The 25,256-nt window shown below is 39.6% G+C and overlaps 2 protein-coding genes across 11 annotated transcripts in view; one reads left to right on the forward strand and one right to left on the reverse strand.

Annotated features, from left to right (window-relative positions):
- Ift25 (intraflagellar transport 25) overlaps nucleotides 1-14,034 on the reverse strand; it is a 27,580-nt gene extending 13,546 nt beyond the window's left edge. Inside the window, exons 1-3 of one of the 7 annotated variants that reach the window (XM_058581489.1) lie at nucleotides 13,905-14,018; nucleotides 5,651-5,731; nucleotides 4,013-4,125 (exon numbers count right to left, since the gene is read on the reverse strand). In XM_058581489.1, the coding sequence (XP_058437472.1) occupies nucleotides 4,013-4,110 (98 nt within the window). In that variant the 5' untranslated portion in view covers nucleotides 4,111-4,125; nucleotides 5,651-5,731; nucleotides 13,905-14,018. The other 6 variants (XM_058581488.1, XM_058581490.1, XM_046450903.2 and 3 more) reach the window with 6 other exon arrangements.
- The window catches only part of Lrrc42 (leucine rich repeat containing 42), a 22,313-nt gene continuing 10,934 nt past the window's right edge, over nucleotides 13,878-25,256 (forward strand). For 2 of the 4 annotated variants that reach the window (XM_058581485.1, XM_046450893.2), the window contains exons 1-3: nucleotides 13,878-14,016; nucleotides 15,247-15,279; nucleotides 19,423-19,909. In XM_058581485.1, coding sequence (XP_058437468.1) covers nucleotides 19,437-19,909 — 473 coding nt within the window. In that variant the 5' untranslated portion in view covers nucleotides 13,878-14,016; nucleotides 15,247-15,279; nucleotides 19,423-19,436. Of the gene's footprint in view, nucleotides 14,017-14,241; nucleotides 14,301-15,246; nucleotides 15,280-19,422; nucleotides 19,910-25,256 lie in introns of those variants that run through there. The other 2 variants (XM_058581487.1, XM_058581486.1) reach the window with 2 other exon arrangements.

Below are 25,256 nucleotides of genomic sequence, written 5' to 3' on the forward strand. Positions count from 1 at the left end.
ATGCGCAAAATGTAGACAACTTCTTTGCTGGAATGTAACATGAATATTCTCTAGTCTGATTCCCAATAGAGTCCCCATTCCCCTCTGAAAACTCATGAGTACAGTCTTTATTGGCCACATTTCTAACAGCATTCTGGTCTTCTGAGCTCCCACCAGAATTGCCCATTAAGCTCTGCTCACAACATTCTATGGCTTCTCTAGCCCATATCTGTAGGAACCACGGAAAAGCTCCGCGGAAAAAATCGTTTACCTGTCTGAGATTTTATTAGCAGGACGAAGAGGTCAGTCGCAGAAGAGAAGGGGGTGGAGAGGGAGAGAGAGAGGGAGGGAGGGAGGGAGGGAGAGAGAGAGAGAGAGAGAGAGAGAGAGAGAGAGAGAGAGAGAGGGAGGGAGAAAGGGAGAGAGAGAGAGAGAAGGAGAGGGAGGAGAGGGAGGGGGAGAGGGAGAGAGAGGAGAGGGGGAAGAGAGAGAGCCCTGTAAGCATTTTTTTTTTTAAGAGAGAGAGAGTGAGAGAGAGAGAGAGAGAATTTTAATATTTATTATTTTTTAGTTATCGGGGACACAACATCTTTTGTTTGTATGTGGTGCTGAGGATTGAACCCCGGGCCGCACGCATGCCAGGTGAGCGCGCTACAGCTTGAGCCACATCCCCAGCCCCTGTAAGCATTTTTCAATGAACTTTATATCTCATGTCCCACCTCCAGGTATATTCCTTGGTCTCTCTGATCTTATCTCACTGACCTAGCACAACTGGGCTTAAAACATTACATATAACCTTTGTCTAAGGTAAAATATGCAGTTCAATTCGACAAGAATTTTAATTCTAAATCTAGTATATTCCAACACTATGTAAAGTGAATCAGTTCTCCTAATTTTTTTCTTTTTTCTAGGGTAGAATTTTTTCTACTTTTTCACTGACATTTTAAATATAAAGGACAAAGGTAGGGTCAATGGGAAATAGAAACATAATCATTTTCTTTAACTCTTATTTTTGAAGAAACTGAAACTTTGGAGCAGGGCCATAAACATTCTTCACTGTTGAATAGGGGTAAATTTATAGTATGTTTTCCCTAAATAATTCTATGATTACTTGCATTTAGGTATATCAATTTGTGAACAGAAGTTTTTTTAACATCTAATATATAAGGTCTAATTATATGTGCTAGAATTGCATATGAATTACAGTCAATGACATACTCCGTTCAGTCTGCAGGACAGTAACTACCTATATTCCATGTTTTTCTGTACTAACAGTTTTTGTCTAATCTAAAAAAAATTAGGTCCTTAGTCATTCCTTAATATAAACTTGACAGATCCTAAAATATTATCTGCTACATAATATAGCTAACCCTAATAATCTTTTTTTCTTTTGGTACCGGGGATTGAATTGCGGGCACTCAACCACTGAGCCACATCATCCCCAACCCTATTCTGTATTTTATTTAGAGATGGGGTATCACTGAGTTGCTCGGCATCTAGCTATTGCAGAGGCTAGCTTTAGACTCTTGATCCTCCTGTCTCAGCCTCCCGAGCTGCTGGGATTACAAGCGTGCGCCATCATGCCCAGCTGACCCTAATAATCCATAAACATATTACCTTGAGAGAAAAGTCATCAAAAGGGTAGAAGGTAAACTGATCTTGCCTTAGAAAAATGATCTCTCTCCAATCAGAGATAAGGAATGTTTCTGGAAAGATCTCTATTCCTAGCAAACAACATTAAGGCAAATCTCTACAGTTCTGTATATTCTTTTTTTGGGGGGCGGGTATTGGGGATTGAACTCAGAGGCCCTCAACCACTGACCCACATCCCAACCCTATTGTGTATTTTATTTAGAGACAGGGTCTTACTGAGTTGCTTAGCATCTCACTTTGGCTGAAGCTGGCTCTGAACTTGCAATCCTCCTGCCTCAACCTACGGAGCTGCTGGGATTACAGGCATGTGCCACCATGCCTGGATCAGTTCTATGTATTCTTATAACAGTTCCCATGCTAATTTTTCTACTCCAAGTTAAGAGTGGGATAAGAAATATTACTTCACTTTCAGAAAGTAAAAAACTGACATGAACTAAGAGACACAGGCAAAGGCAGATATTAACTTTTTGATTCAATGTTGATTTGATTTGTTATAGTATAGGACAAAGAGCCCTTAACTAGCAGTTAGAAAATATGAGTGTTAGTTGATTTTGCCATCTGCTTCTCTGTATGATTTTAAGCAAGTCATTTTACATGTGATCATTTGTTTTCTCATCTTTACAGTAGGGTTGAAAATACTTCTTTGGGTTTCTTATTTCCCAATTGAATAACATAGTATATGAAATTATAAAGTCTTATACAAACATATAACATATGCATATACATGTATGTAGGTTTATGTATATGTGTGTATAAATATACACTCTAATACTTTTCAATATTAGCCAAGCTGAGAGCAGTGGTGCATGCCTGTAACTTCAGGTACTAGGGAGGCTAAGGCAGGAGGATCACAAGTTCAAGGCCAGCCTCAGCAAATTAGTGAGGCCCTGTCTCAAAAAATAAAAAGGATTGGTGATGTAACACAGTTGAAAGCCCCTTGGGTTCAATTCCTAGTATTTAAAAAAAAAAAATTAGCCAAGTTTAACTAATATTTGATGTTCTAACTCTGTTAAACGTTTTTTTTTTTTTTTAATATTTATTTTTTAGTTCTCAGCGAACACAACATCTTTATTTTATTTATATGTGGTGCTGAGGACCAAACCCAGCGCCCCGCGCATGCCAGGCGAGTGCGCTACCGCTTGAGCCACATCCCCAGCCCCTCTGTTAAACTTTTAAGGCTCTATGGAATAAAAGATGAACAAGATATAGATTTTGATTCCTAGGAACTCACAGTTGAGAGAGGAGAAAAACATTAAAAATAAACAATTACACAAAAAGGAATAAGAAAGATACTAGAGGTATATACCAAATGCTATTAGAGTCCACAAAGAGATAAACTTATCCTACCTGAGGGGAAAGGAGCAGAAAGGAGATGGCAACTAAAGTTGAAAGAAGAGGTCAATTTGCTAGCATTTTGTCTAGACATGTAGTCTTCATAATAGAACACAAAGAATCCAACATCTCTATCTTACAACCAGCTCTGCCTCCAATAATTAAAGCTGGTATTTAACATACTTACACCTCTCTTACCACAAGTTTAAATGAAGGGCTTAGACAAGATGAACTCATAAGTTCTTCCAGCTCTAAAATTACATGATTCTGTGAGTTAAACTCTGGTGATTATACACAAACCAAGGAAGAGAACTCAAGACAGTAAGGAAATAAGTAGAACTATTAAAAAAGGAGTTCTCCCATTTTATTTCTTGGAATTAAGACTCTGAGAATAGTATTTATCTCTACAGAGAATGATTCTAGACCTGTTAAAGAGTGGAAACTGGAAGGATATCAAGAAGCTGAGAAACAAACAATGCAGGAGCAATAAATAGCATAAAGTGAAACATTCATTTCAGCAAAGATGTCACTTGGGCCAGTAAGGAAATAGGGAGCAGATAGGAAGCTATGTTTACATTTATATTTCCAAGAAAAATCTGGAATAAAAACAAACAAAACTAGACATAAAAATTTACACATTCATAAAATGAAGTTGTTGTTTGCCTTGGTAAACAAAATTATAAAATGTCCTATTGTTGGGGGTGTAGCTCAGTGGCAGAGCACTTGCCTACCATGCACAATGCCCTGGGTTCCATCCCTGGCACTAGAAAAATAATGAAAAATAATAATAGTAAAAATAATAAATTTAAACACCTCTTTGTATAAAGAGGTCCATTTAGGAATTATAAAGAAAAGGATCAAAAACTTAAATATCTACATATGAATTAGTTGCAGGAATGATGACAAAGGTGGATACTACCAGGAAATCTGGTTTATCAAACACTTATTAAACTATATTTAACAGCACTAATTGTACATAGTTCCAGTACCACAGGGGTTCACTAGCCCAATATAAAGACTTCAAGTGAGACAGTATAGTAACTCTTACCCATCAATGATATTTTCAGGTGGGTGTTTTTCATCACTTGATGTAGCTAAAACCACTTCAGATCCTTCAGAGCTCAAACAAAGATCAAATTGTCTCATCTTCAAGTGTTAAACCTGCAAATAATAAAATAAAAAATAAAAAAGCAACTCCATGATTCTCTTAGCTTCATCTAAAAAAGGAAAGAGAAGGAAAGCCTGTTGCCTAGCATACTGTTTAACCACCAAGCAATTCAACAAGTGGGAGGGACTCCAGTGTTTGTTTATATAAGGAAACTTCTGACCTCAACTCTGTTCTACAAAATGTCTTTTGACTACCTAAACTGACATCATTTCTCTGCTCCAATAATTACATGGAAACTGTTAACAAGTCAGGGAGACATAAATTAGTGGAAGTTGTTGATAGTTATACTTCTGAAATTAAAAAAAAAAAACCTGGAAGATAAAAACAGATTTTATAACTGTTTATCCATATACTTTTTTCTTTTTTTGGGGGGTGGGGTACCAGGGATTGAACTCAAGCACTCGACCACTGAGCCACATTTTGTATTTTTATTTAGAGACAGGGTCTCACTGAGTTATTTAGTGCCTCGCTTTTTGCTGAGGCTGTCTTTGAACTCACGATCCTCCTGCCTCAGCCTCCTGAGCCGCTATGATTACAGGCGTGCGCCACTGCGCCTGGCCATGTATTGTTTTTTGTTTGTTGGTTTGATTGGCTTGGTTTTGGTATAAGAGTTTACTACCCTGCTTAATTTTTTGTCATTGAACTATACCATACATACAGAAAAGTGCACACATCATAAACATATAGCTCAATAAAATTTCATGAATAAACGCAACTAGATAAAGAAATAGAACACTCGAGAAGCCTTTCTCACCCACCCCTTAAGAATTACCAACCCTCTTGCCTTCCCATAAGTAACCAATACTAAAGGTTAACTTTGCCCAAAATATATGTACATGAAATCACACAGTTAATACTGGCTTTCCCCCCTCCCCTCATTATTGTTTGTGAGATGTATCAATGTCATATATAACAGAGAATAGCTACAGAGGCAACCCAGCCCCTACTCAGTACAACTCTGTATGAGATCAAAGAAACTAGCCCTTGTGGAGCTTCACAGGAAACTGGGTATGAGCTGAAAAGCAAAGACAGGTTTCTTTGGTCTCAGGTACTTAGACACCAAAGCCCTCAAGAAGGAGGGAATTAATTTCATTCTCAGTTGTATGAAATCAGAGTCAACTAAAAATATTTAAATCTGCAACTTGATCTACACCCAAAATAATTTATAGCTAGACTGAATTGGTTTACCCCTCATCCTCACTACTAGATTAAAGAAAGATTGGGTTTTCTCTCTGGGGAAGAAAAGGAGTGGGGGGAAAACAATCCCCAAACATTATCTATTTCAGTCTCTACTATTATTTAACATGCAATATTAAACAAAGCTATTAGAAGCAAATCTATAGGTAACTAAGTGCTGGAATGACCCAGGTGCTAAATTTCATTAGCAAACATAAACTAAAATATTATATATCTGTTAGAGAATTTAGAGAGAAGATAGACCAATGAGTGAACAGAAGCAGCACCTTAGCAGGAAATGGAGACTCAAAAATGGAAAACCTAGAGCTTAAAATACAGCACCTTGGGCTGGGGATGTGGCTCAAGCGGTAGCACGCTTGCCTGGCATTCGCGCGGCAATAAAGATGTTGTGTCTGCGGAAAACTAAAAAAAATAAATATTAAAAATATTTAATAGTTTATTTAAAAATAAAACTATTTTTTTTAGTTTTCTCTCTCTCTCTCAAAAAAAATAAAATAAAATACAGCATCTAAAATAAAAAATTCATTAGTTGGGTGAAATAGTTGATAGGATCTAGCTTAAGAATGGGATCAGTGAACCTAAAGATGGATTCAGGGGCTGTAGGCCTTGCTCTCTAATAGAGCACTTGCCTAGTATCCTGTTGAGACCCTCTTACGACCAGCTCTGCCTCCAATAATTAAAGCTGGTATTTAACATATTTACATATTACACATATTAACATATATACACCTCTCTTACCACTCCTCTGTACAACCAAAAAAAAAAAAAAAAAGTCAATAGAAATGATCCAAAATAAAACAAAAAAAATTTTAAAAATTAAGATAACAGAATAGAATATTAGATATCCTTTAAACAGTATTAAACTATTAAAGATACTGTTTGGCCCTTTACAGATGCAGACTGAAATACATGTAATTGAATTCCCAAGAGAAGAGAAAGTGAATGGTGTAGAAGAAAATGATGAAGAGATATGCTTGAAAATTTCTCCAAATCTATAAAAGACATAAATCCACAAATCTAAGACTCAGGAACCCACGCTAAATAAATACAAAGATTCCATCTAGGCAAAACATAGTTAATTGCTGAAAGTTAAAGAGAAGAAATTAAAAGCAGTCAGATTTGGGGCTGGGCTTATAGCTCAGTGGCAGAGCACTTGCCTCATCCATTTGAGGCACGGGTTCAATCCTCAGCACCACATAAAAATAAACAAAATAAAATAAAGATATTATGTCTGTCTTTAAAAAAAAAAAAGCAGTCAGATTTTGCAGAACAACAGTTAAGAATTAAAATTAGGGGTTGAGGCAGTAGCTCAGTGGCAGAGCACTTGCCTGGCCTGTGAGAGGCACTGGTTAGATCCTCAGCATTACATAAAAAAAAAATATATATATATATATATATATATATATATATATATATATATTAATAAGCAAAGATATTGTGTGTCCATCTACAACTAAAACAATATTTTAAAAAAGAATTAAAATTAAAGGGCTGGGGTTGTAGCTCAGTTGTAGAGCACTTGCCTAGCATGTGTGAGGCCCTGGGTTCAATCCTCAAAGGGGAATTTTTTTTTTTCCAATTTTTATCAGAAATAATACAGACCAAAAGAAAATGGAATGGCATTTTTGAAGTGCTGAAAAAAACCCTACAGAATTCCATATCTAGCAAAAAATGTTCTAAAGGCAAATTAAAGGTATTTTTAGATAAAAGCTGAGTATATATCAGTAGACCTATACAATTAGAAAAGTTAAAGAAGTTCATTAGGCTAAAGGTAAATGATTCCATAGTTACATTCTGGGTCCAACGGAAGGAATAAAGAGCATTATAAATGGAAAAAATATCGTTAATATAAGTGTATATTCTTAAAATATATTTACAAGGTACTGGGGCTGGCAGTATAGCTCAGTGGTAGGGTGCTTGTCTAGCATGTGCAAGGCCCTGGGTTTAATGATGTCCAGTACCAGAAAAAAGAACTGGACTACTGTCTGGGTCTAAAGAAGAAAAATTAAAAATATTATCAATGAATGGTGGGGACTTAACAGATGCAGAAGTAAAGGCAAGGGGGAAGGTAAGTGAAAGTACTTATAGAGTATTTTAGTAAAGTTCTTACACTGAACATGATGTCATAGAATATTAACTCAAAGTAGACTAGGATGTTAAAGATGCATGTTATAATCCTGGAACTAGAATAAAGTAACTGCTAAAAAAAAAAAAAAAAAAGTAATATAAGAGAACCATTATGGTTTGGATATGGTTTCTCCCTCAAAGATTCATGTGCTGGAAGCTTGGTTCTTAACAACATATCAACACAACTCTGAAAGGGGCAGGGGTTGGGAGTTGGGGTGGGTGGTCCATATGCTGTGGCACAAGCCTAAAATTTTACCCAGCAACTCAGAAGGTTAAGACAGAAGGATTACAAATTCATGGCCAACCTGAGAAACTTAAGTGAAACCCTGTCTCAAAATTTTAAAAAGGACTAGCGATGTAACTCAGTGGTAGAGCATCCCTGGGTCTGATGCCGGTGCTAAAAAAATAAAAATAAAAAAGTGGGACCTTTAAGAGATGGAGCCTATTGGGAGGTGATTGGGTCATAGCTGCCTTTCTAAAGGAATTAATGCTGGTCTTGTAGTAGAGTGGGTTAGGTCTCATAGGAGTCAATTAGTTTTCTGGGAACTCAAGTTATTATACAAGAATAGTCATGTCCTCCATCCTTGCTTCCTTTCTTGCCATGTGACCTCTCTTTCTCCCATATGCTATCCTCAAGGATGCCATCACCAGAGCCTAGCAGAAGCCAGTGCATGCTCTTGGTCCTCCAGAACTGTGAACTAAATAAAATTTTTCTTTACAAATTACTCAGCTTCATGTATTTTGTTACAGAAACATAAAATGGACTAAGATAAATGTCAACAGAAGAGAAAATCTGGAATACCATAAAAATAATTAATCTGGAAAAAAGTAGAAAGGAACAAAAGAACAAACAGGGCAGACAGGAAAAAAAAACGTATCAAGAACACAGAACTCAATTAAGTACAAATATACCAGTTTTCCTGCTAAATATTAATAAACTAAGCATTAGACTATTTTACTGTATTTTTAAAAAAAACCTGTTTTTGAGCACAGGAGCACCCTACCACTAATATACATCCCCAGTCCCTTTTATTTTGAGATATGGTCTCATTAAGTTGCCTAGGCTGGCTTCTGGGCAACTTGTGGTCCTCTGCCTCAGCCTTCTGAGTCACTGGGACTATAGACATATACCACCATGTCCGGCTTAAGTTACACATTATGAATATAAAGATGCAGACTGAGGGCTGGGGTTGTGGCTCAGTGTAGAACACTTGCCTAGCATGTGCGAGGCCCTGGGTTCAATCCTCAGTACCACATAAAAATAAATAAATAAAATAAAGGTATTGTGTCCAACTACAACTGAAAAATAAATATTAAAAAAGATGCAGACTGAAAGCAAAAATTATCAAATTTAATATTTGACATGGTAAATTCCTCTACTTAATTATCAAAATTGGTTTGGTCCTATACTTTGTACCTAGCTTATTAGAAACAATTTTCTTAAACTACATGAAAATTTTGAGATTAGATAGCAATTCAATTAGATTATAATTTGGGGAGAAGAGACATGTTAATGATAATCAGTGCCCTGAATCTAGCATATCTCTTCATTATTAAAAAACTTTTAAAAAATCCTTCTCCAAATATATGTCTCTTTTGTTAGATATACTCTTAGACACCTTATAGTTTCTCCTTCTATTGAAGTGGGATTTTTTTTTTCTTTTTTGGTACCGGGGATTGAACTCAGGGGAACATAACTATTGAGTCACATCCCAGCTCTTTTTTGTATTTTCATTTTGAGACAGGGTCTCACTGAATTGCTTAGTACCTCGCTAAGTTGCTGAGATTGGCTCACGATCCTCCTGCCTCAGCCACCCGAGCCACTGAGATTATAGGCATGTACCACTGTGCCCAGCTACATAAGTGGGATCTTTTTAAAAATAACATTTATTCTTGACTATACAATGGGTATTTCTTTTTTTTTTTTTCTTTGCAGTGTTATGGATGGAACCCAGGCCTTATACATGGTAGGTAAGCACTTTCCCACTGAGCTATGTCCTCAGCTCTATAAGGAATATTTCTTAACATTTCACCATGAAATGTGTCATGTGTCATGTACACTGTGGTTTTTGTTAGATATTACTAAGTAAACACAAATTTCCTTCTCCTTGTTTGTTGTTGTTTTTTTTCTATTAAATATGAATAAAAATTGAGTTTTACCAAATACTCCTCTATATCTACGAAAATAATCATAATAGATTTTTCTACAGATCGTTAATATAAATTAAGGAAATTTCTATCGTTATAGCATCCCCAGTTCCTGGCACAAATTCTATCTATGTGTCTATGGTGCATTATTATTTTTATGGTTAAATTCAGTTTCCTAGTATTATATTTGGAATTTTTGCAAATATATTGTTAAGATTATATTGGCCTATAATTTTTCCTTTAGTTCATATGTCTTTGGAATAAAGATTGTATTCCAAAGAAATCAGAGAGCTTTGCTTTCTTTTTCTAATTGTTGAACAATTTATATAAGGTAGGGATTATCTGATCGTGTATACCTGGTGAAGTGTTCATAGCGTAATTTTTGACAATTCAAATTCAATAGATCTCTTCAGGTTTTCTATACCTTGAGTCAATTTTAGTCAGTTGTATTAATTATTGATAATTTGTATTTCATAAGAGATCTAGTTCTTCTTAGTTTTTATTTTATTATAATAGAAAGTAAAGCCCACTTTTTATCTTAGTTTTAAAATCTAGTAGTAATAGTAATAAAAGCTGGGTCACACTGGTCAAGAAAAAAAGAGATTCTAAGCCAGGTGCAGTGGCACATGGCCGTAATCCCAGTGACTCAGGAGACTAAGGCAGGAGGATCTCCAGTTCAAAACCAGACTCAGCAATTTAGCAAGGCCCTAAGCAACTTGGTGAGACCCAGATTCTAAATAAAAATGGATGGGGATGTGACTCAGTGGTTGAGTGCCCCTGGGTCGAATCTCTTGTACAAAAAAAAAAAAAAATACACATATATGAATATATGTATACCCATACACAGACACACACACAGACCAGACTGGGGTGGGAAATATGGATTGTAGGACAGGCTGCACTTTAGGTAGTTTCTTATAACTTTTTGAGTGGCTATACTCAAAATAATAATGACTATTAGAACAAAATAAACTTGTGGAAGACTTTTATCCTTTTAAGAATTTTAACTAAGGGTACAAAAATATGCTTATCAATTCTACAGACAATAACAAAGATGGGGTATCAGCTAATATAGCAGATGATGCAACTGACCCTCAAAGAGAAGTGATCAGGGTTTGGGGGGTGTATCTCAGTAGTAGAGCATACGTAAGTAATGTGTGAGTCCCTGGGTTAAATCCCTAGAGCACGTCTGTGCATGCATACACATACACACACACACACACACACACACACAGAATAAAGACACAAGAGCAAGCTAGAAAGATGTGTGCAATGAATTATAAGTTAAAGATAATCATAAAGGCTTATACTTAAGTCTTAAAAAATTAGTCCTACAAGATCAGGGGTTAGCAAACTACTGCTTTCAAGTCAAATCTAGCTTGCCACCTATTTTTTTTTATGATCATGAATAGTTTTATTAGAACATGGCAGTTCTCATTCTTTTACATATTGTCTATGATTACTTTTGTGCTATAGTACAGCTGAATACCTGTGACAGACTATAAGACCAATAAAGACTAAAATAATGTTTGGCCCTTTACAAAAAAGTTTGCTGATCCTTGATTAAGATGTATAAAACTTATTGGCTTCATTGATCATAAAGTCAATGACGATAACAGTGTACTATATCTATCTCCAAAGGTAAAGAAATGCTATCTTCAATTATTAAATAGGGCTTGAGGATGCAGCTCAGTGGTAGAGCCTTTGCCTAGCATATGAGCCCTTGGTTTGATCCTCAGTATCGTCAAAAAAAAGGTAAGGAAATACTATATTCTGTCAAAATTTCTGAATACAAACTAAGGCCCTTTTGAACCAAGGGCCTTCTGGGAGCCATTAGCCAAGTAGGTATGACAATTTCCTTGCCAGCGTACCCCATGTTGCTTAGTGGAAGGACTCGTGGAAATAGGACATTTTGCAGTGACATTGCATGTATGTGACCTTGCTCAAGGACCAGGGCGGTTCCAGGATTAGGGTGTTCCTGGTTTAGGATAATCGGGTTTAGGGCGTTCCGGTTTAGGTTCCAGGTTTAAGGTTTAAGATTATTCCTGCTGGGAATAGGGCGTATCCTGCTGCCTGAGTTCCCCTTGAGTTCTCACGGGATTCAGACAGTATTTTTTGGGAGATAGAAGCCCAGTGGAGGTGGATTTGGGCAGAGAACGTGGATTTCCCCAGAATGTGATTGTAGATGGCTGGTGTGAGTTCGGGAATAAAGAGTTGCTGTTTGAATCTACAAGCTGTGTGGTGGCTCGTGATTTTGTGCCCAGCCAGACTGCGGCATTTGTGCCCAGCCAGACTGCGGCAAGGGCCAGGCACCATGCTAGTAATGAAAAGATGCATACAACCTAAGTTACTGAGACTTGTCTGTCTTCAAGCTGAGTCAAGGAAGATGGACAAATATGCAATTAATAATACAATGCCATGTTCTAATATAGTGTGACCCACACAGAATAATTATTCTATATGTGAGAAGAGTTTGTTATTTTTTTTTTGGTACTGGAGATTAAACACAGGACATTTTACCACTGAGCTCCTCAGCCCTTTCTTTTTTGAGATGGTCATGCTAAATTGTGGAAGCTGACCTTGATCCTGTCATCCTCCTGCCTCAGCCTCCTGACTCTCTGGGATTACCCTTGTGGTGGGCTTGTTTCCTTAAAAAAAAAAAACTTAATTCAACTTTTACTATCTGAATTCATTTGAATGTGTTCAAACAAATGAACATAGTAAAGCGTGTATTCTTCATTTCTTATGTAGACCAAAATGTACAAGGAATTATATTTATGAATTAGAAAAGAGTTACATTTTAGGAAAATGCATCTGGAATTCACATGTATATTAAGTAGATAAATGGGATAGGGTGTATTCTTCAAATGTTCAGTTCTTTGCTTACTGCACATTCTTAATTATCTAAGTTGTCTGAAGGAAGCAAACAATATCCTTTGATTCCCTGTTTTGGAAAAATTGCTTAAATAACAAGAAAGAAAGGGAGGGGGCTGAGTTCCCTTTAAGTTTCTTTTGTTACAATTCAGGAGAAAGGCAAACCAATTCCAAAAAACCCTCCAGGAACAACAATATGCTGTTCTCCCAACTCCAAGGTGCAGGTTTAAGATATAGTCTAATCCTCCATACTGAGATGCCTTGCTCTAAATAAACACGTATTTCTTCAGAGCCTCAGTTCACCGAATGTGGGAGGTGCACTCCAGGATGCCATCCTTCCCATTTTTATAATCGCTAACCTTGGACTTCCCTGCCTTACCCTAAGCCTTGGCCACTGGTTTCACCTGGAGTTCACACGCCCTTTCCGTGCATCCAGTCTCCCCAGAGGCCAGGACCCGTTGCTAGAAAGGCGGGAATCAGCCCTGGACACAAAGCTCACATCCATCCCAAGCCTTTGACTCAGTCCCGTCCCAGGTGACATAAAATACATTAATTGAGCCCGCCTTGATAGTAAATACAACTTATAACTACATGGGTTATGTTGCAGCTACATCTAAAGTTTAGGCAGATTCATTAACTTCTATTTGCAATCAGTTTTTCCTTTGGGAGCCAAAGCACTACTTCAAACCTCAAAAAGGTCCTCCCCGGGCCAAGCAGGGAGCACTGGCCGGCGTCAGACGCCTTCATGAGGCTACCTCTCAGCGCCGCCCGCCACACCCCCGCACCTTCCACGCCGCGACTCCGCACCAGCCCCCCGCGCTCGCTCCCTTCGCGCCAGCATCCCTTCCGTCCGCCTAGCCCGCCAGACTCCCACCTCCCCCGGTGCCGGCCTACTCCACCCCGCTGACTCGCTCGCCTGGGCCTCAAGGTAGATCCGGGCGTACTGATGGTCCCGCTTGGGATTTCCCCCGCGCCCAGCTCGAGGCGCCCCGGCGGAGTCCCGGCCAAGCGCACAGCACTACTCAAAGCGCTCCACCCGTCAGCTTCCCTGCAAACTCGCCGGCCCAGCTGCGTAATCCCGCCCGAGAGCCTTTTCCCAGGCCTAACCTCCCCCAGCTCAGCTCGGCTCAACCCAGCTGGCCCGCAGGACCGCAGGACCCAGGAGACCCGCCCTCCCGCGGGCACGCACGCGCAGTGCCCAGGCCTGCCGGCTCCTAGCCCCGAGCCCTCAGGTCGCTAGCCCGGCTTCCAGGCCCAGCCCCGCCTCCAGGCCGGCCCCGCCCTAGGCCCAGCCCCGCCCCTTATGCCGGCCCCGCGCACGCGCGCCTCCATGGCCCAGCCCTCCCCCCGCCCCGCCGGTCCCGCGGTCCCACGGCGCCAGGTCGCCCCCAGCCCCCTCCCTCCTGCCACCCTCTCTGTTTCCCACCCTCAACAGCGTTGTGCCCAGTGTGTCGAGCCGCCTTCCTCGTCAGCCGCGCTACAGAAGGAAGGAGCCGCCGCCGAGGTGCTGCCGCTCGCTGCCCCAGGCAGGGGCACAGGTAGGTGGCGGCCGCGGGCTTGGCCGCTGGCCGAACCCCGGGCTGCGTGTGGGGGCGGGGGCAGGGTGTGAGGGAGGGGCGGGTGGGGGAGGGGAGGGCGAGGGAGGGTGGGAGGATGAGGATGTAGGGGTGTGGGAGGTGGGTTTGAAGGTGGGGGCGGGGAGCCGGGGAGAGCTGTGGGGGCGTGTGAGACTCGGGGTCGGGGTGCGAGGGGAAGCAGCATTGGCTTGGGAGGAGTGGAAGAGAGGCGTGCGTGGGAATTGAGAGGCGGGCGAAGGACTGCGGTACCGGGCGAGGCGAAGGGGAAGGTGGGTGGGGGGGGGGTGCACGGAAGAAGGGAGCTAGGAGTGGAATGGGGGAAGGGGTGGGGTCTTGGAAGCAGGGAAGAAAGAAGAAGTTGGGGCTGCGAATTGTGAAGTTGGGGATGTTGAAGCGTGAAGGAATGGGATTTTGAGGGTTGAGGACACAAGACTGGAGAGGAATGGAGAGGTTGGGGTCCGAGGAGAGGAAAGCCCGAGGGAGAGGAAGGGAAGGATGGATGCTGAAAGACCCCAGGGATGTGGGTGGAATGGCGTAGAGACAGGAAGGGAAGCAGGTGGAGGTGGGATTGGGTTTTGGAGCCACGTTTTTGGAAGGGGTGCGGAAGGATTGAAAGGGTATGATCTCTGAAGAGGGGGCAGATGAGCTGTGAGTGTGTGAAGGGGAAGGTTTAGGATTTGGGGTGAGAAGCTGTAGAGTTGGTAAGAGTATCAAGATGTGGAAGAGATTAGTTTGCCCTTGAGGGAAAGTAGAGAGCTGGGTACGGTGTGAGCCTTCAGAGTTTGTGGGAGGAACGGGTATGGGTGAGAAGGCAGGTAGGGAAGTGCAAGCTACAGGAAAAAAGAAGTAGTGGGGAGAACTGAAAATTGAATAATGGCGGTGACACAGAACAATGAGAGGGGGATTGTTTGTTGGTTATAGGTAGTTTAGAACTGCTTTCTTTTCGAGTTTTTAATGTTAGAAACTTTCTTAAAAATTCTAATAAGCCAAACGTGTCTGCAGTCTTGAAATGAAGGTCATGGGTTGACAGATGTTTTCCTGCTGTGGGATGTGGCTAATTTCTACACTGGCAAAAAGAAGGGAGGCCTCATTGTAACTCTATTCTGGCTCTGTTCCCACCAATTCTCTCCTCAGAATCCCCCTGTTTTTTGGTTTTTGTTTTTAATCTCCTCTCTTTTCCCTACCACTCAGCCTGAGCCAGTGAGTACCAGAGGGATCAAACAGGTGGGTGAGATTAATTTTTAACATTTTTTTAATCCTTAAGATTGATGTCATGTTTTTATTCTTGAGAGAGAGCATCACGCAATGGAAAGAGCTTGAACTTTGGAGTAGTACAGCCTTGACATTGAATTTGGGCTCTGCCAATTACTAGCTCTGTTCCTTGAAGAAGTTACCACCCCTTAGGATAAGTAATTACATGAGGTCATTTTATTTAGTACTTATTATAGTGCTTGACAACTGGTAAGCACTTAATAAATGGTAGCCTTTGCATCCAGTATTGACTAATATCAGTCATTATTATAACCTGTTATTCTTTTTTTTTTTTTTTTTTTGGTACCAGGGATTGAAGCCAGGGGCACTTACCACTGAGCCACATTCCCAGCCCTTTTATTTTTTGAGACAGGGTCTCACTAAGTTGCTGAGTCTGGCCTTGAACTTGAGATCCTCCCGCCTCAGCCTCCTGAGTTGCTGGGATTATAGGTATACACCAGCACACCCAGTTTAACATGTTATTCTTAAGGGGTTGTTAATTATTTTACCTACTTAAGTTAGGTGCTTTCTTACTTTTCTTCTTCAAATTAGATAATCGCAGACTCATCTCACAATTTTAACCCTATTATCCTCTTCATCTTCCTCAGTTCACCTGACTGGGATAATTATGCTTTTTGCTTGGTAAACTGGTTTCAGGGTCTGAAAAACTGTCATGTTTAGTTATTTATTTATTTTTTCCTATTCAAAGAAGCTACAGAGAGCTGAATTTTGATTACTAAGGTCATATTTCATTTATTGGAAGAAATTATATGGCAACTTTGGCTCATTTGTGATGACCAGACCCTAGAATATGCACTACTGTATTGTTTTGTAAGATATTGTGTGTGACAAAGTTGCTTCTCTGGAGAGGACTGGGAGACCTATTAGAATGCCTGTCACTCTGGCCAGACATGGTGTTACATGTAATCAGGAAGCTAAGGTAGGAGGATCACAAGTTCAAGGGCAGCCTCAGAAACTTGGGAGAACCTGTCTCAAAATAAAAAGGGCTAGAGATATAGCTCAGTGGTAAAGCACCCCTGGGTTCAATCCCTAGTTCCCCCCCACCAAAAAAAAAAAAAAGCAAGTACACCTGTCACTCTGTTGACCTAATATAGCTGCAACTGATCTACATTGGACATTGTTATTCTTGCAGATATCCACTATTTTAATTTTCCAATTTCAGATTTTTGCCATCCTATAGAATAGGCCCTGTCTCCTGAGAAGTCAGTTTGTAATAGATTACCATGTATAATAGCCAGGGGCAAGCAAAGTTGAATACAGGAGCTTTGTGTAGAATCATCTTGCCTTTGTGGTTCTTAACCTCAGAAGGTTCAAACATTAATTTAATTCTTAGATCATTTTATAGTACAATACAAACTCCAAGGAAGCACCTTATTGGGAGGATACAGGATATACAAATTTTAGTAGAAGAAATCAAAGGTCACTAGAATTTCCTGAACCAACTTCAGTTCCTTATATATCAGTAGAAGAAAGAAAGGCTTTGAACAACTGGACAAATGATATAGTTCTACTCTTCAAGAAATACTGAGTTTTTTCATTATTTAGAAAGAGAAATAGCATTTGATGAGTAATTTAAAGATAAAATATAGTTGTAACTGTGCCTTTATGCAAAATGATCCCTGGAAGCTCAAGCTGACAGGATTTGGGGCAGGGGTTAGCAGCATTCTTACTGTGGTCCCAAGCTGTTTGTGCCCTCTGCTGGATGAAGTCACACTTTCCTAGTTTACATCAGAAATGGTCATCCATACAATTATTCTTGAATTTGTTTATTTTACTCCAAAGTTTGTGGAACGTTACTATTGGGACTGAGGATTATGAGCAGTGAATATGGACAGACCCTATTTCGTTGCTCAGGGCTCATAATGTGCTGATTTATTCTAATGTTATCTTCCATAGAATTTGCCTTTCTACCATTAAAATTAAGTCATTTCTTTTTAGGGCCCTTGGTGTCTACTTCCTGATTGGCAGGTAGAGTAGGCTGTAAATACCCTATGAATAAAGACTGAAGGAGATCTGCCTTTTCTCCTCATTAGGATTAATGTCTGTGAGGTTGAAGGGGCCAGATATTAACCTCTGCTGGATGAAGAGTTTAGAATAAGTGAGGCATCTCCTTAGCAGCAGACATTGAGTGCTGGCAAGGGAAGAGTGGGTTATGAGAGCTGGCACTATGACAAAATTTTCCCTTAGTTTTTAGTTAAGTTCTTTCTTTCTTTGTTTTTTCCTCCTGGTAGTACCAGTAGCAATATACTCCCTTCATTTGGTCTGCTTCAGCCACCTGCAGAAGGGTCTGGCAAGTGGGGGAGGAGCATGCAGCTGTTACTTGGAGGAGGAGCTGGCTCCTAGCAACAGTATCAGCAGGCCCTGTAACTCAGAGCACTAAATCTGTCCCTTTGAGGTCTCTCCCTTCCTCCTGTTTAGTTCAGCAAATATCTTTTGAGGGCTTACTCAGTACTAGGCACTTACTTTGTCTTAGGAAAGAGAGATGAATCAAATTTTAAGTGCCTTGCCTTTAAATTGCTCTCAGCTCTTGGTACAGTAACAAGTAAACAGACTTAGACATAGTACATAGTACTAACTGCTAATGTAGAAGGAGACACTGGGTGCTCTGGGAAAACCAGACAGACATGTCCTGGTGCAGGGATTGGCACAGGATTCCCAGGAGGGGGATGATGTTGGAGCTCGGTGTTAATGAAAAGTAGGAATTAACTAGCTCAGGGAGGCAGAGAAGGATGCTCCAGCTGAAGGGAGTAGAATAGTTCAAGACCAGTGGAACAGAAGAGCACGACCAATTAACAAGTAGTACAGCATGGCCATGGAGCAGGGGATAAGGGGATGAGCAGGAGAGGGTGAGGCTCTAAGGCTAGACCGGGTCCTCTTTTCTGATGTGCTACATACACATAATTATCCTTAGGAGAATCATGTATAGTACTGATTTTCATAAACAGGATCATTGTTTGATCTCCAGAGACTCAGCATTTTTTATCACTGACTTAATTGTTTGCTGACACTTGTAAGTGGCTTCAGGGCTGCTTGTAGCCCTGCGTATTGCAAAAGCTAAATTGTTCACTCAAAGGTCAGTCAATCTTAGGGATAATATCAGGCCTATTTATATTAAATTTTACCTCTTTTCTCTTTGAATTGTAGAAATGATTATCAAACACTTTCATTTTATTTCAGATAACAATTTTTCATGTGTTTAGAAATCTCAGTTACTCAAGAAAACAAGTATTTATTCCAGTTAGTTGTTGGGCATATAATGTCACCCACATGATTGCAGAAAAACCCAACTGTGTTTTTATTTTTTTACTTACTTCAAAAGTGCCCTAACAAAACCTTAATATTCATGATGCTTTCAAGAGATTTTATTTAGATCTGGTGGTGAAGGCCTTTTTATAGATCCAGAAAATTTTGTTGCTTATGGTTTATGTAAGGTTTAACAAGTAAGAATGCTTTAATTCCACAACTGTCTGCCGAAGGACTATAACATGCCAAAGTGCTGGTTAGGGAGCTTGGTTGAATTAAACATGGTTCCTCCTCTCAAGGGGCCCAAAGCAGTAGGGGGCAGGCCCAGAAACAAATCAGGAGGAGCCAAGTGCAACAGTGTGTGCAGGATGCAAGACTAGCAAGGGAGTTATTTATTTACAGTCTTTTTTTGTGCCCCCCCAATATATTTTTTAAAACTCTGTAATTTTCATGACTTCATAACATGTCATGGTGTGGAATGGATAGTTTACTTAATAAAAATCCCAATTATTAGACATTTATGTTGTTTCCGATTGTTTTTCCAATATAAACTACTACCATGAATTTACTTGTAAAAAAATTGTTGCTGACATCTGGAAGAACTTTCATAAAATGGGCTCTAAAAGATGAGTACGTTACCCCAGGCAAAGGGTAGAAAAGGGTCTTCCAGGAAGAGACAGTAGTTGCACCTCAGGTGCCAGAGTTCCCAAGCAGCTGGTGAACTTCGCTTTCCTCACACCAGCCACAGGGCCTGCTGGGTAGGCTTATAAAGCTCTGGGCACAGCTAGATGAAGTTACATGTTACAGATGGCATTTTAATTGGATTTGCTTCCTTGTGTCTCACTTTTACAGTTGTAACCAAGGCAATGTCTTACTACCTCAACTCAGAAAATCACCTGGACCCAGGACCCATCTACGTACGAGAAAATGGGCAACTGCACATGGTGAATCTGGCTCTGGATGGTGTCAGGAGTGGTTTGCAAAAGCCAAGGCCATTCAGACTGTTTCCCAAAGGCTTTTCTGTGGAGCTTTGCATGAACAGGGAAGATGATACTGCACAGAAAGAGAAGACTGATCATTTCATCTTCACATATACCCGAGAGGGGAATCTTCGGTATTCCGCCAAATCCCTTTTCAGCCTCGTCCTGGGCTTCATCTCTGACAATGTTGATCACATTGATTCCCTTATTGGCTTTCCTGAGCAGATTGCTGAAAAGCTGTTCTCTGCTGCTGAAGCCAGACAAAAATTCACAGAGCCAGGTGCAGGGCTGAGGGCTTTACAGAAATTCACTGAGGCCTATGGAAGTCTGGTGCTGTGCTCACTGTGCTTGCGAAACAGGTGAGTGTTCTCATTAGGATGTTGAGTATTTTACTGGATGTGTTCATTCTGTCAAGCCCAGGGGCTTAGTGGAGAGGACTTAGGAACTTCCAACATGTGTAGTACTTCAGTTTAAAACTTACAAATATTGGGGCTGGGATTGTGGCTCAATGGAAGAGCGCTCGTCTAGCACATGCAAGGCCCTGGGTTCGATCCTCAGCACCACATAAAAATAAATAAAATAAAGGTATTGTGTCCAACTACTTCTATAAAAATAAATGTTTTTTTTTTTTTAAAAAAAACCTTCCAAATATAAAATGACAGGGCATTTTGAGGAAAATAAAATACTCTGTCCTATTTCATCTCCCAGATGACATATAACTTTATTTTGAAAATATTTTATAAGGATTGTTCAGCTCCTCTATTAGGTAGAAAATACTTTGCAGCCAACTTTTCTCATAAAATGGAGAAGATAAGGTATGATCTGCCAAATATCTCTTAGTATGTTCTTGGAGGTGTGAAGATTACTACCCAGAATTCTTGGCCCTGTTTCAGTTTGAAGACCATTAAATATTGATTGTTAGATGAAAAAACAACCTTAAAAGAATGAGTGATTTAAATTTTAAATATTCTAAAAGTTGGGAAATTGTCCAATAAGGTCCCAATGCCAAGGCATGTCTTCTGACAAAGCAGATATTTCCTCTTGTGACTTCCTCTTCTGCTCATACTTTATGTATTTATTCAAAAGTTTTATTCTACCATTAAATAAAAACACTTTCAGAAAATCTACTAATTTAAAACTCTTACAAAAGAAAATAAAAACGGGGCTAGGGGTGTGCCTCAGTGGTAGAATGCTCGCCTTGTATGTGTGAGACCTTGGATTCAATCCTCAGCACCGCCTAAAAATAAATAAGTGAAATAAAGATATTAAAAAAAAGAAAAGGAAAGGAAAACGATCAATTCCAACAGGAACACAGAAAAGTATGAATTGAAAACGTAAGTCTTCCCTTCTGTCTCATCCGTTTCCTCTCGCCAGAGACCAACTAATATTATCCATGTCTTTTATGTCATTCTAGAGAGATTCTGTACATTCACATGCTTATATAGCTCTCCGTGTTATGACACAAATACTTACATACTGCACACAGAGCCTTGCACCTGGCTCTGAATTTCTGCCTGGCTTCAGCAGCAGAGAACAGCTTTTCAGCAATCTGCTCAAAATCTTGCTGTTTTTTTTTTTTTTTTTTTTGCAGGGGTATGTGGGATTGAATTTATGGGCTTGACCACTCAGCCACGTCACCAGCCCTATTTTGTGATTTATTTAGAGACCAGGTCTCACTGAGTTGCTTAGCGCCTCACTTTTTTTGGAGGCTGGCTTTGAATTCACAATCCTCCTGCCTCAGCCTCCTGAGCTGCTGGGATTACAGGTGTGCGCCATCGTGCCTGGCCTTGCTGTTGTTTTTGTTTGTTTGTTTGTTTTGTTTTGTTTTTTTAAGAGAGAGAGAAAGAGAATTTTAATATTTTAGTTTTTAGTTTTCGATGGACACAACATCTTTGTATGTGGTGCTGAGGATCGAACCTGGGCCGCACACATGCCAGGCGAGCGCGCTACCGCTTGAGCCACATCCCCAGCCCCTGGCCTTGCTGTTTTTGAAAATCATTGTTATTAATACTTGTAGACTTTTAAAATAGCTTCATATTTCACTACCATCTGAACTTTTTTTCTCTCTCTCTTTTTTTTTTTTCTAGCATCATATTTAGGGTTATGCACCCAGGACCTTGCACATGCTAGGCAAGCCATTTATCACTGAGTTGTATCCCCAGCTCATGATTAGAAACCCTGAGGGGCTGCTTATCATTAAGATGCACGATCACTGAATGGTAAAATGAGGTTCAACAAAAGGTGTGCAGAAGAGAAAAACATACCAGAAAATGGAAGAAAAACTCATGTACCTTAAAAATAAAAAAAGAAATTATTTAACTGGCTCAGAATTACCGGTTTTACCCCAGGCTGAGTATTGTACTTTAAAAAGAAAAGGCATATATACGTACGGAAAAGAATAGAATCTTGGACTCAAACTGAGCAAGCGCCTTTGAAACCTCTGCCTATGTGCCATGGTCTCAGTCTTGGCAGGACTTAGGTCTGCTGCCAGTGGGAAGGAGAAAAATTGCCTTGCCTAACCTAAGTGAAAAAGTCAAGCCATATTTCGTTGTAGCTTATATATTTAATATTCATTTTATTCCTTCATTTTTTTTTAATTCCAAGTTATTTGTATTCATTGTAGAAAAATAAGATGTGGAAAATAGAATTATGTATATCTTGTTTTAAATTATCTTATAAAAACTACATATTATTTGGGAGTTATTACATACTATAAAACTATAATTAATATTAAGAAAATTTGTGCCAGGCACAGTGGAGAATGCCTTTAATCCCAGCAGCTCAGGAGGCTGTTCAAAGCCAGCCTCAGCAACAGTGAGACACCAAGCAACTCAGTGAGACCCTGTCTCTAGATAAAATATAAAGTAGGGCTGGGGATGTGACTCAGTGGTTGAGTGCCCCTGAGTTCAATCCCCAGTACCAAAAAAAAAAAGAGAGAGAGAGAGAAAAGAAAATTTATAATCTCACCACAGTAATCATTTTTATGCATTTGAGAATGTATTCTCTACAATTTCCTCTTCTACCCTTACAGCTGAAGTACTTTCCATGCTTTTGAAAGTGCTGCTTATCCATTTGTTCCTATGGTCAGATTGGTGAGTCTGTGATGAGAAATGCACTTTCATTCACATTTGATGAGCATATAAATTAGTGTATCATTTCTGGAAAGCAGTTTGGCAGTTTGTGTCAAGAGACTGAAACGCATCAATACCATTTGTTAACCCATAATTTCACTTACCAAGAGTCTGTTCTAGTTTCTGATGTAATAATCAGAGGCGGGAACAAATATTTTTATATAATGGTGTTCCTTTTAGTAATATTTGTACTAGTGAGAATCAAAACTAAATATTCAACAATAGGGAATTTGTTAAGCAAAAATAAGTCATGGTGAAGTATTATATAACTACTTAAGAGAATAATCAAGTATCATTTTACGATATAATAAAATATTGATAGTGATGAGTGATCAGAAGAATGGGCATATACTGAAGAATCCTTTTTTTTTTTTTTTTGGTGGTGGTGTTGGGAATCAACCCCAACCCCAGGGCAGTTGGGGTGATATAATGGTTTTTTACTCCCCAGTTTTTTTTTTGTTTTTTTTTTTTAATATTTGTAGCCAGGAATGATGGCACCTGTCTATGATTCCAGCTACTTGGGAGACTGAGACAGAAGGATCCCAAGTTGGGAGGCCAGGCGAGCACTTGCACAGTACATGTAAGCGTGTGAGGCCCTGAATCCCCAGAACAACCAAAATAGATAGATAGATTGCACATTTAGAAAGACAAGAGAAAATCTCACCAAAATATAGTCTAGACGGTGGGATTGCAGTTTTTTTAAATTTTCTCTATACTTTTCCATATTAATTTTTTCTCTCTCATGAGCATGTATTACATTTATAAAAGAAAATGTAGGAAATGTTTTTAAGGTAATATTTGGGATGTTATTTTGACACAATAATTTTAAACTTTACTATCATTCAGATCTGAGTAAAACTTTTCAAATAAGAGTTTAAAAAAAAAAAAACTCAAAAAACCCAAAACTCTCTTCTTTTGCCTCTTCAAAGGAAAAAAGAGGGTAGAAAGTCTGTGGTTGTGTTTGCAATCCAGGGCTGAAGTTACAGCTGCAGAGGTTTTACCAGCACAAAAGAGGTCAGGTCAAAGGGAATGAGCTTGAGAAAATAAGGTAAAAGGGTAGGTGCAGGCAGTTCTGTCTTGGGTGAGATCACAAAGCTGCCTGTCAGAAGGAGAGGCCAGTGTCTTTGCAACTGGGTTCCAACTCTACAAAAATTTTCTCTTTCCACTGTGTTAAAACTTTAGTGATTTTAATTCCACTGGTGGCTACAGGGATACAAGTATGTTTTCCTTAAAATAGATCCCTGTGTTACTGAAGTTATAATAATAGCTACCTTTTAATGAGGGGCCTATAAGATGTCATATACTTTTAAAATACTGTTTCTGATTTTCTTAGTTCTGAGAAGAAAATTAAAAGCCCCATTCTGTAGTTGGAGAAGCTGATGCTCAGAAAGCTAAAGTAACTTTCTCAAAATTGCAGAAGTAATTAAGGTTCTAGAATCCATACTCAGGTCTTCTGGCATTGAATATGTTTGTGTTTTTTTCTGTTGCTTCTCCACTATACTGTTCTGACCCTTTAAAGGTCAAATTGGAAGACCAGTTGCAAACAAGAACTGGGAGCTTTGAGTATGTACTAGATAAGCATCTGGTATTTTCTATGGTCTAGCATATAGTTTCCTCAGCCTTGATTTTGTAATGTTTTTAATCACGTTGCACAGTGTTATATCCTTTACAAATAACCCTTGTTTTAGAATTACTGAAAATCTTTTGGTTAATTGATCAAAGGATGTGTGTTTTCCTCTCTCTGATTGCCAGTAATCCCCTAAATCCCCATTAATATACTTCAACTCTGTGATTGGAAGGTGGAAAACAGCAGCTTTATTTACAGTGCAATTAAAATACATCTGAGTAAATAAGGCTCATTTGTGTACCCAGCTGAACTCAAGTCTTCATGCAGCTTAGGTTCCACAGTTTAAAAAGGTACCAGTGCCTCGAGTCATCTGTACCTAGCAGTCAGGCCATTGATTGGTTCCAGTACATCTGATTTTGGTTGGATGTAGAAAGAAAAGTGATCCAACTAGCCTCTTGCATTCTGATTATTCCATTCTGGTTTTGGCAGTTATACTGCCGATGGAAGAAAGATGTGAACTCTTAGGTATAACCCCACTGATCCTGGCACACCATCCTGCTGTGGAAATTTAGAGATCTCCAGGAAGAAAGTAGATGAGAATGGAGTGCTCTTGCCACCAGTCAGTTTCCCTGGTCCCTTAGGATCCTCTCCTCTCTGGTTCCTGTCACACCTAATCCCTTTCATTTTTTCTCACTGACCTCATCTGAAATAGACGAACAACTGGAAGGTGGGGTGAGGCCCAGCCTGGGCTGTGGAATGCTGTTTTGATCTCCTTTTCCTCTTCAGAGGCCTCCCTGATGCTTCCTGATAACTTTGGCAAGGTGCTCCAAATTGTAATTAAGTTGCTTGCGCTTATGATTTGTCTTAATAAGCATCTAGTGGAGTGGTTAGTAGGGTGACAGAGTTACAGTGGAATGGATAGGTGTTCAGGCTTAGGTGTGAGGAGGAAAGGTAAAATGTGATCTGCCAAATATCTCATGGGATATTTTTTTTTTGAGAATATTTTTT

Source organism: Marmota monax, unplaced genomic scaffold (assembly GCF_021218885.2).
Source record: "Marmota monax isolate L192 unplaced genomic scaffold, Marmota_monax_Labrador192_F-V1.1 WCK01_AAM20220418_F8-fsc00023, whole genome shotgun sequence".
Lineage (NCBI taxonomy): Eukaryota > Metazoa > Chordata > Mammalia > Rodentia > Sciuridae > Marmota > Marmota monax.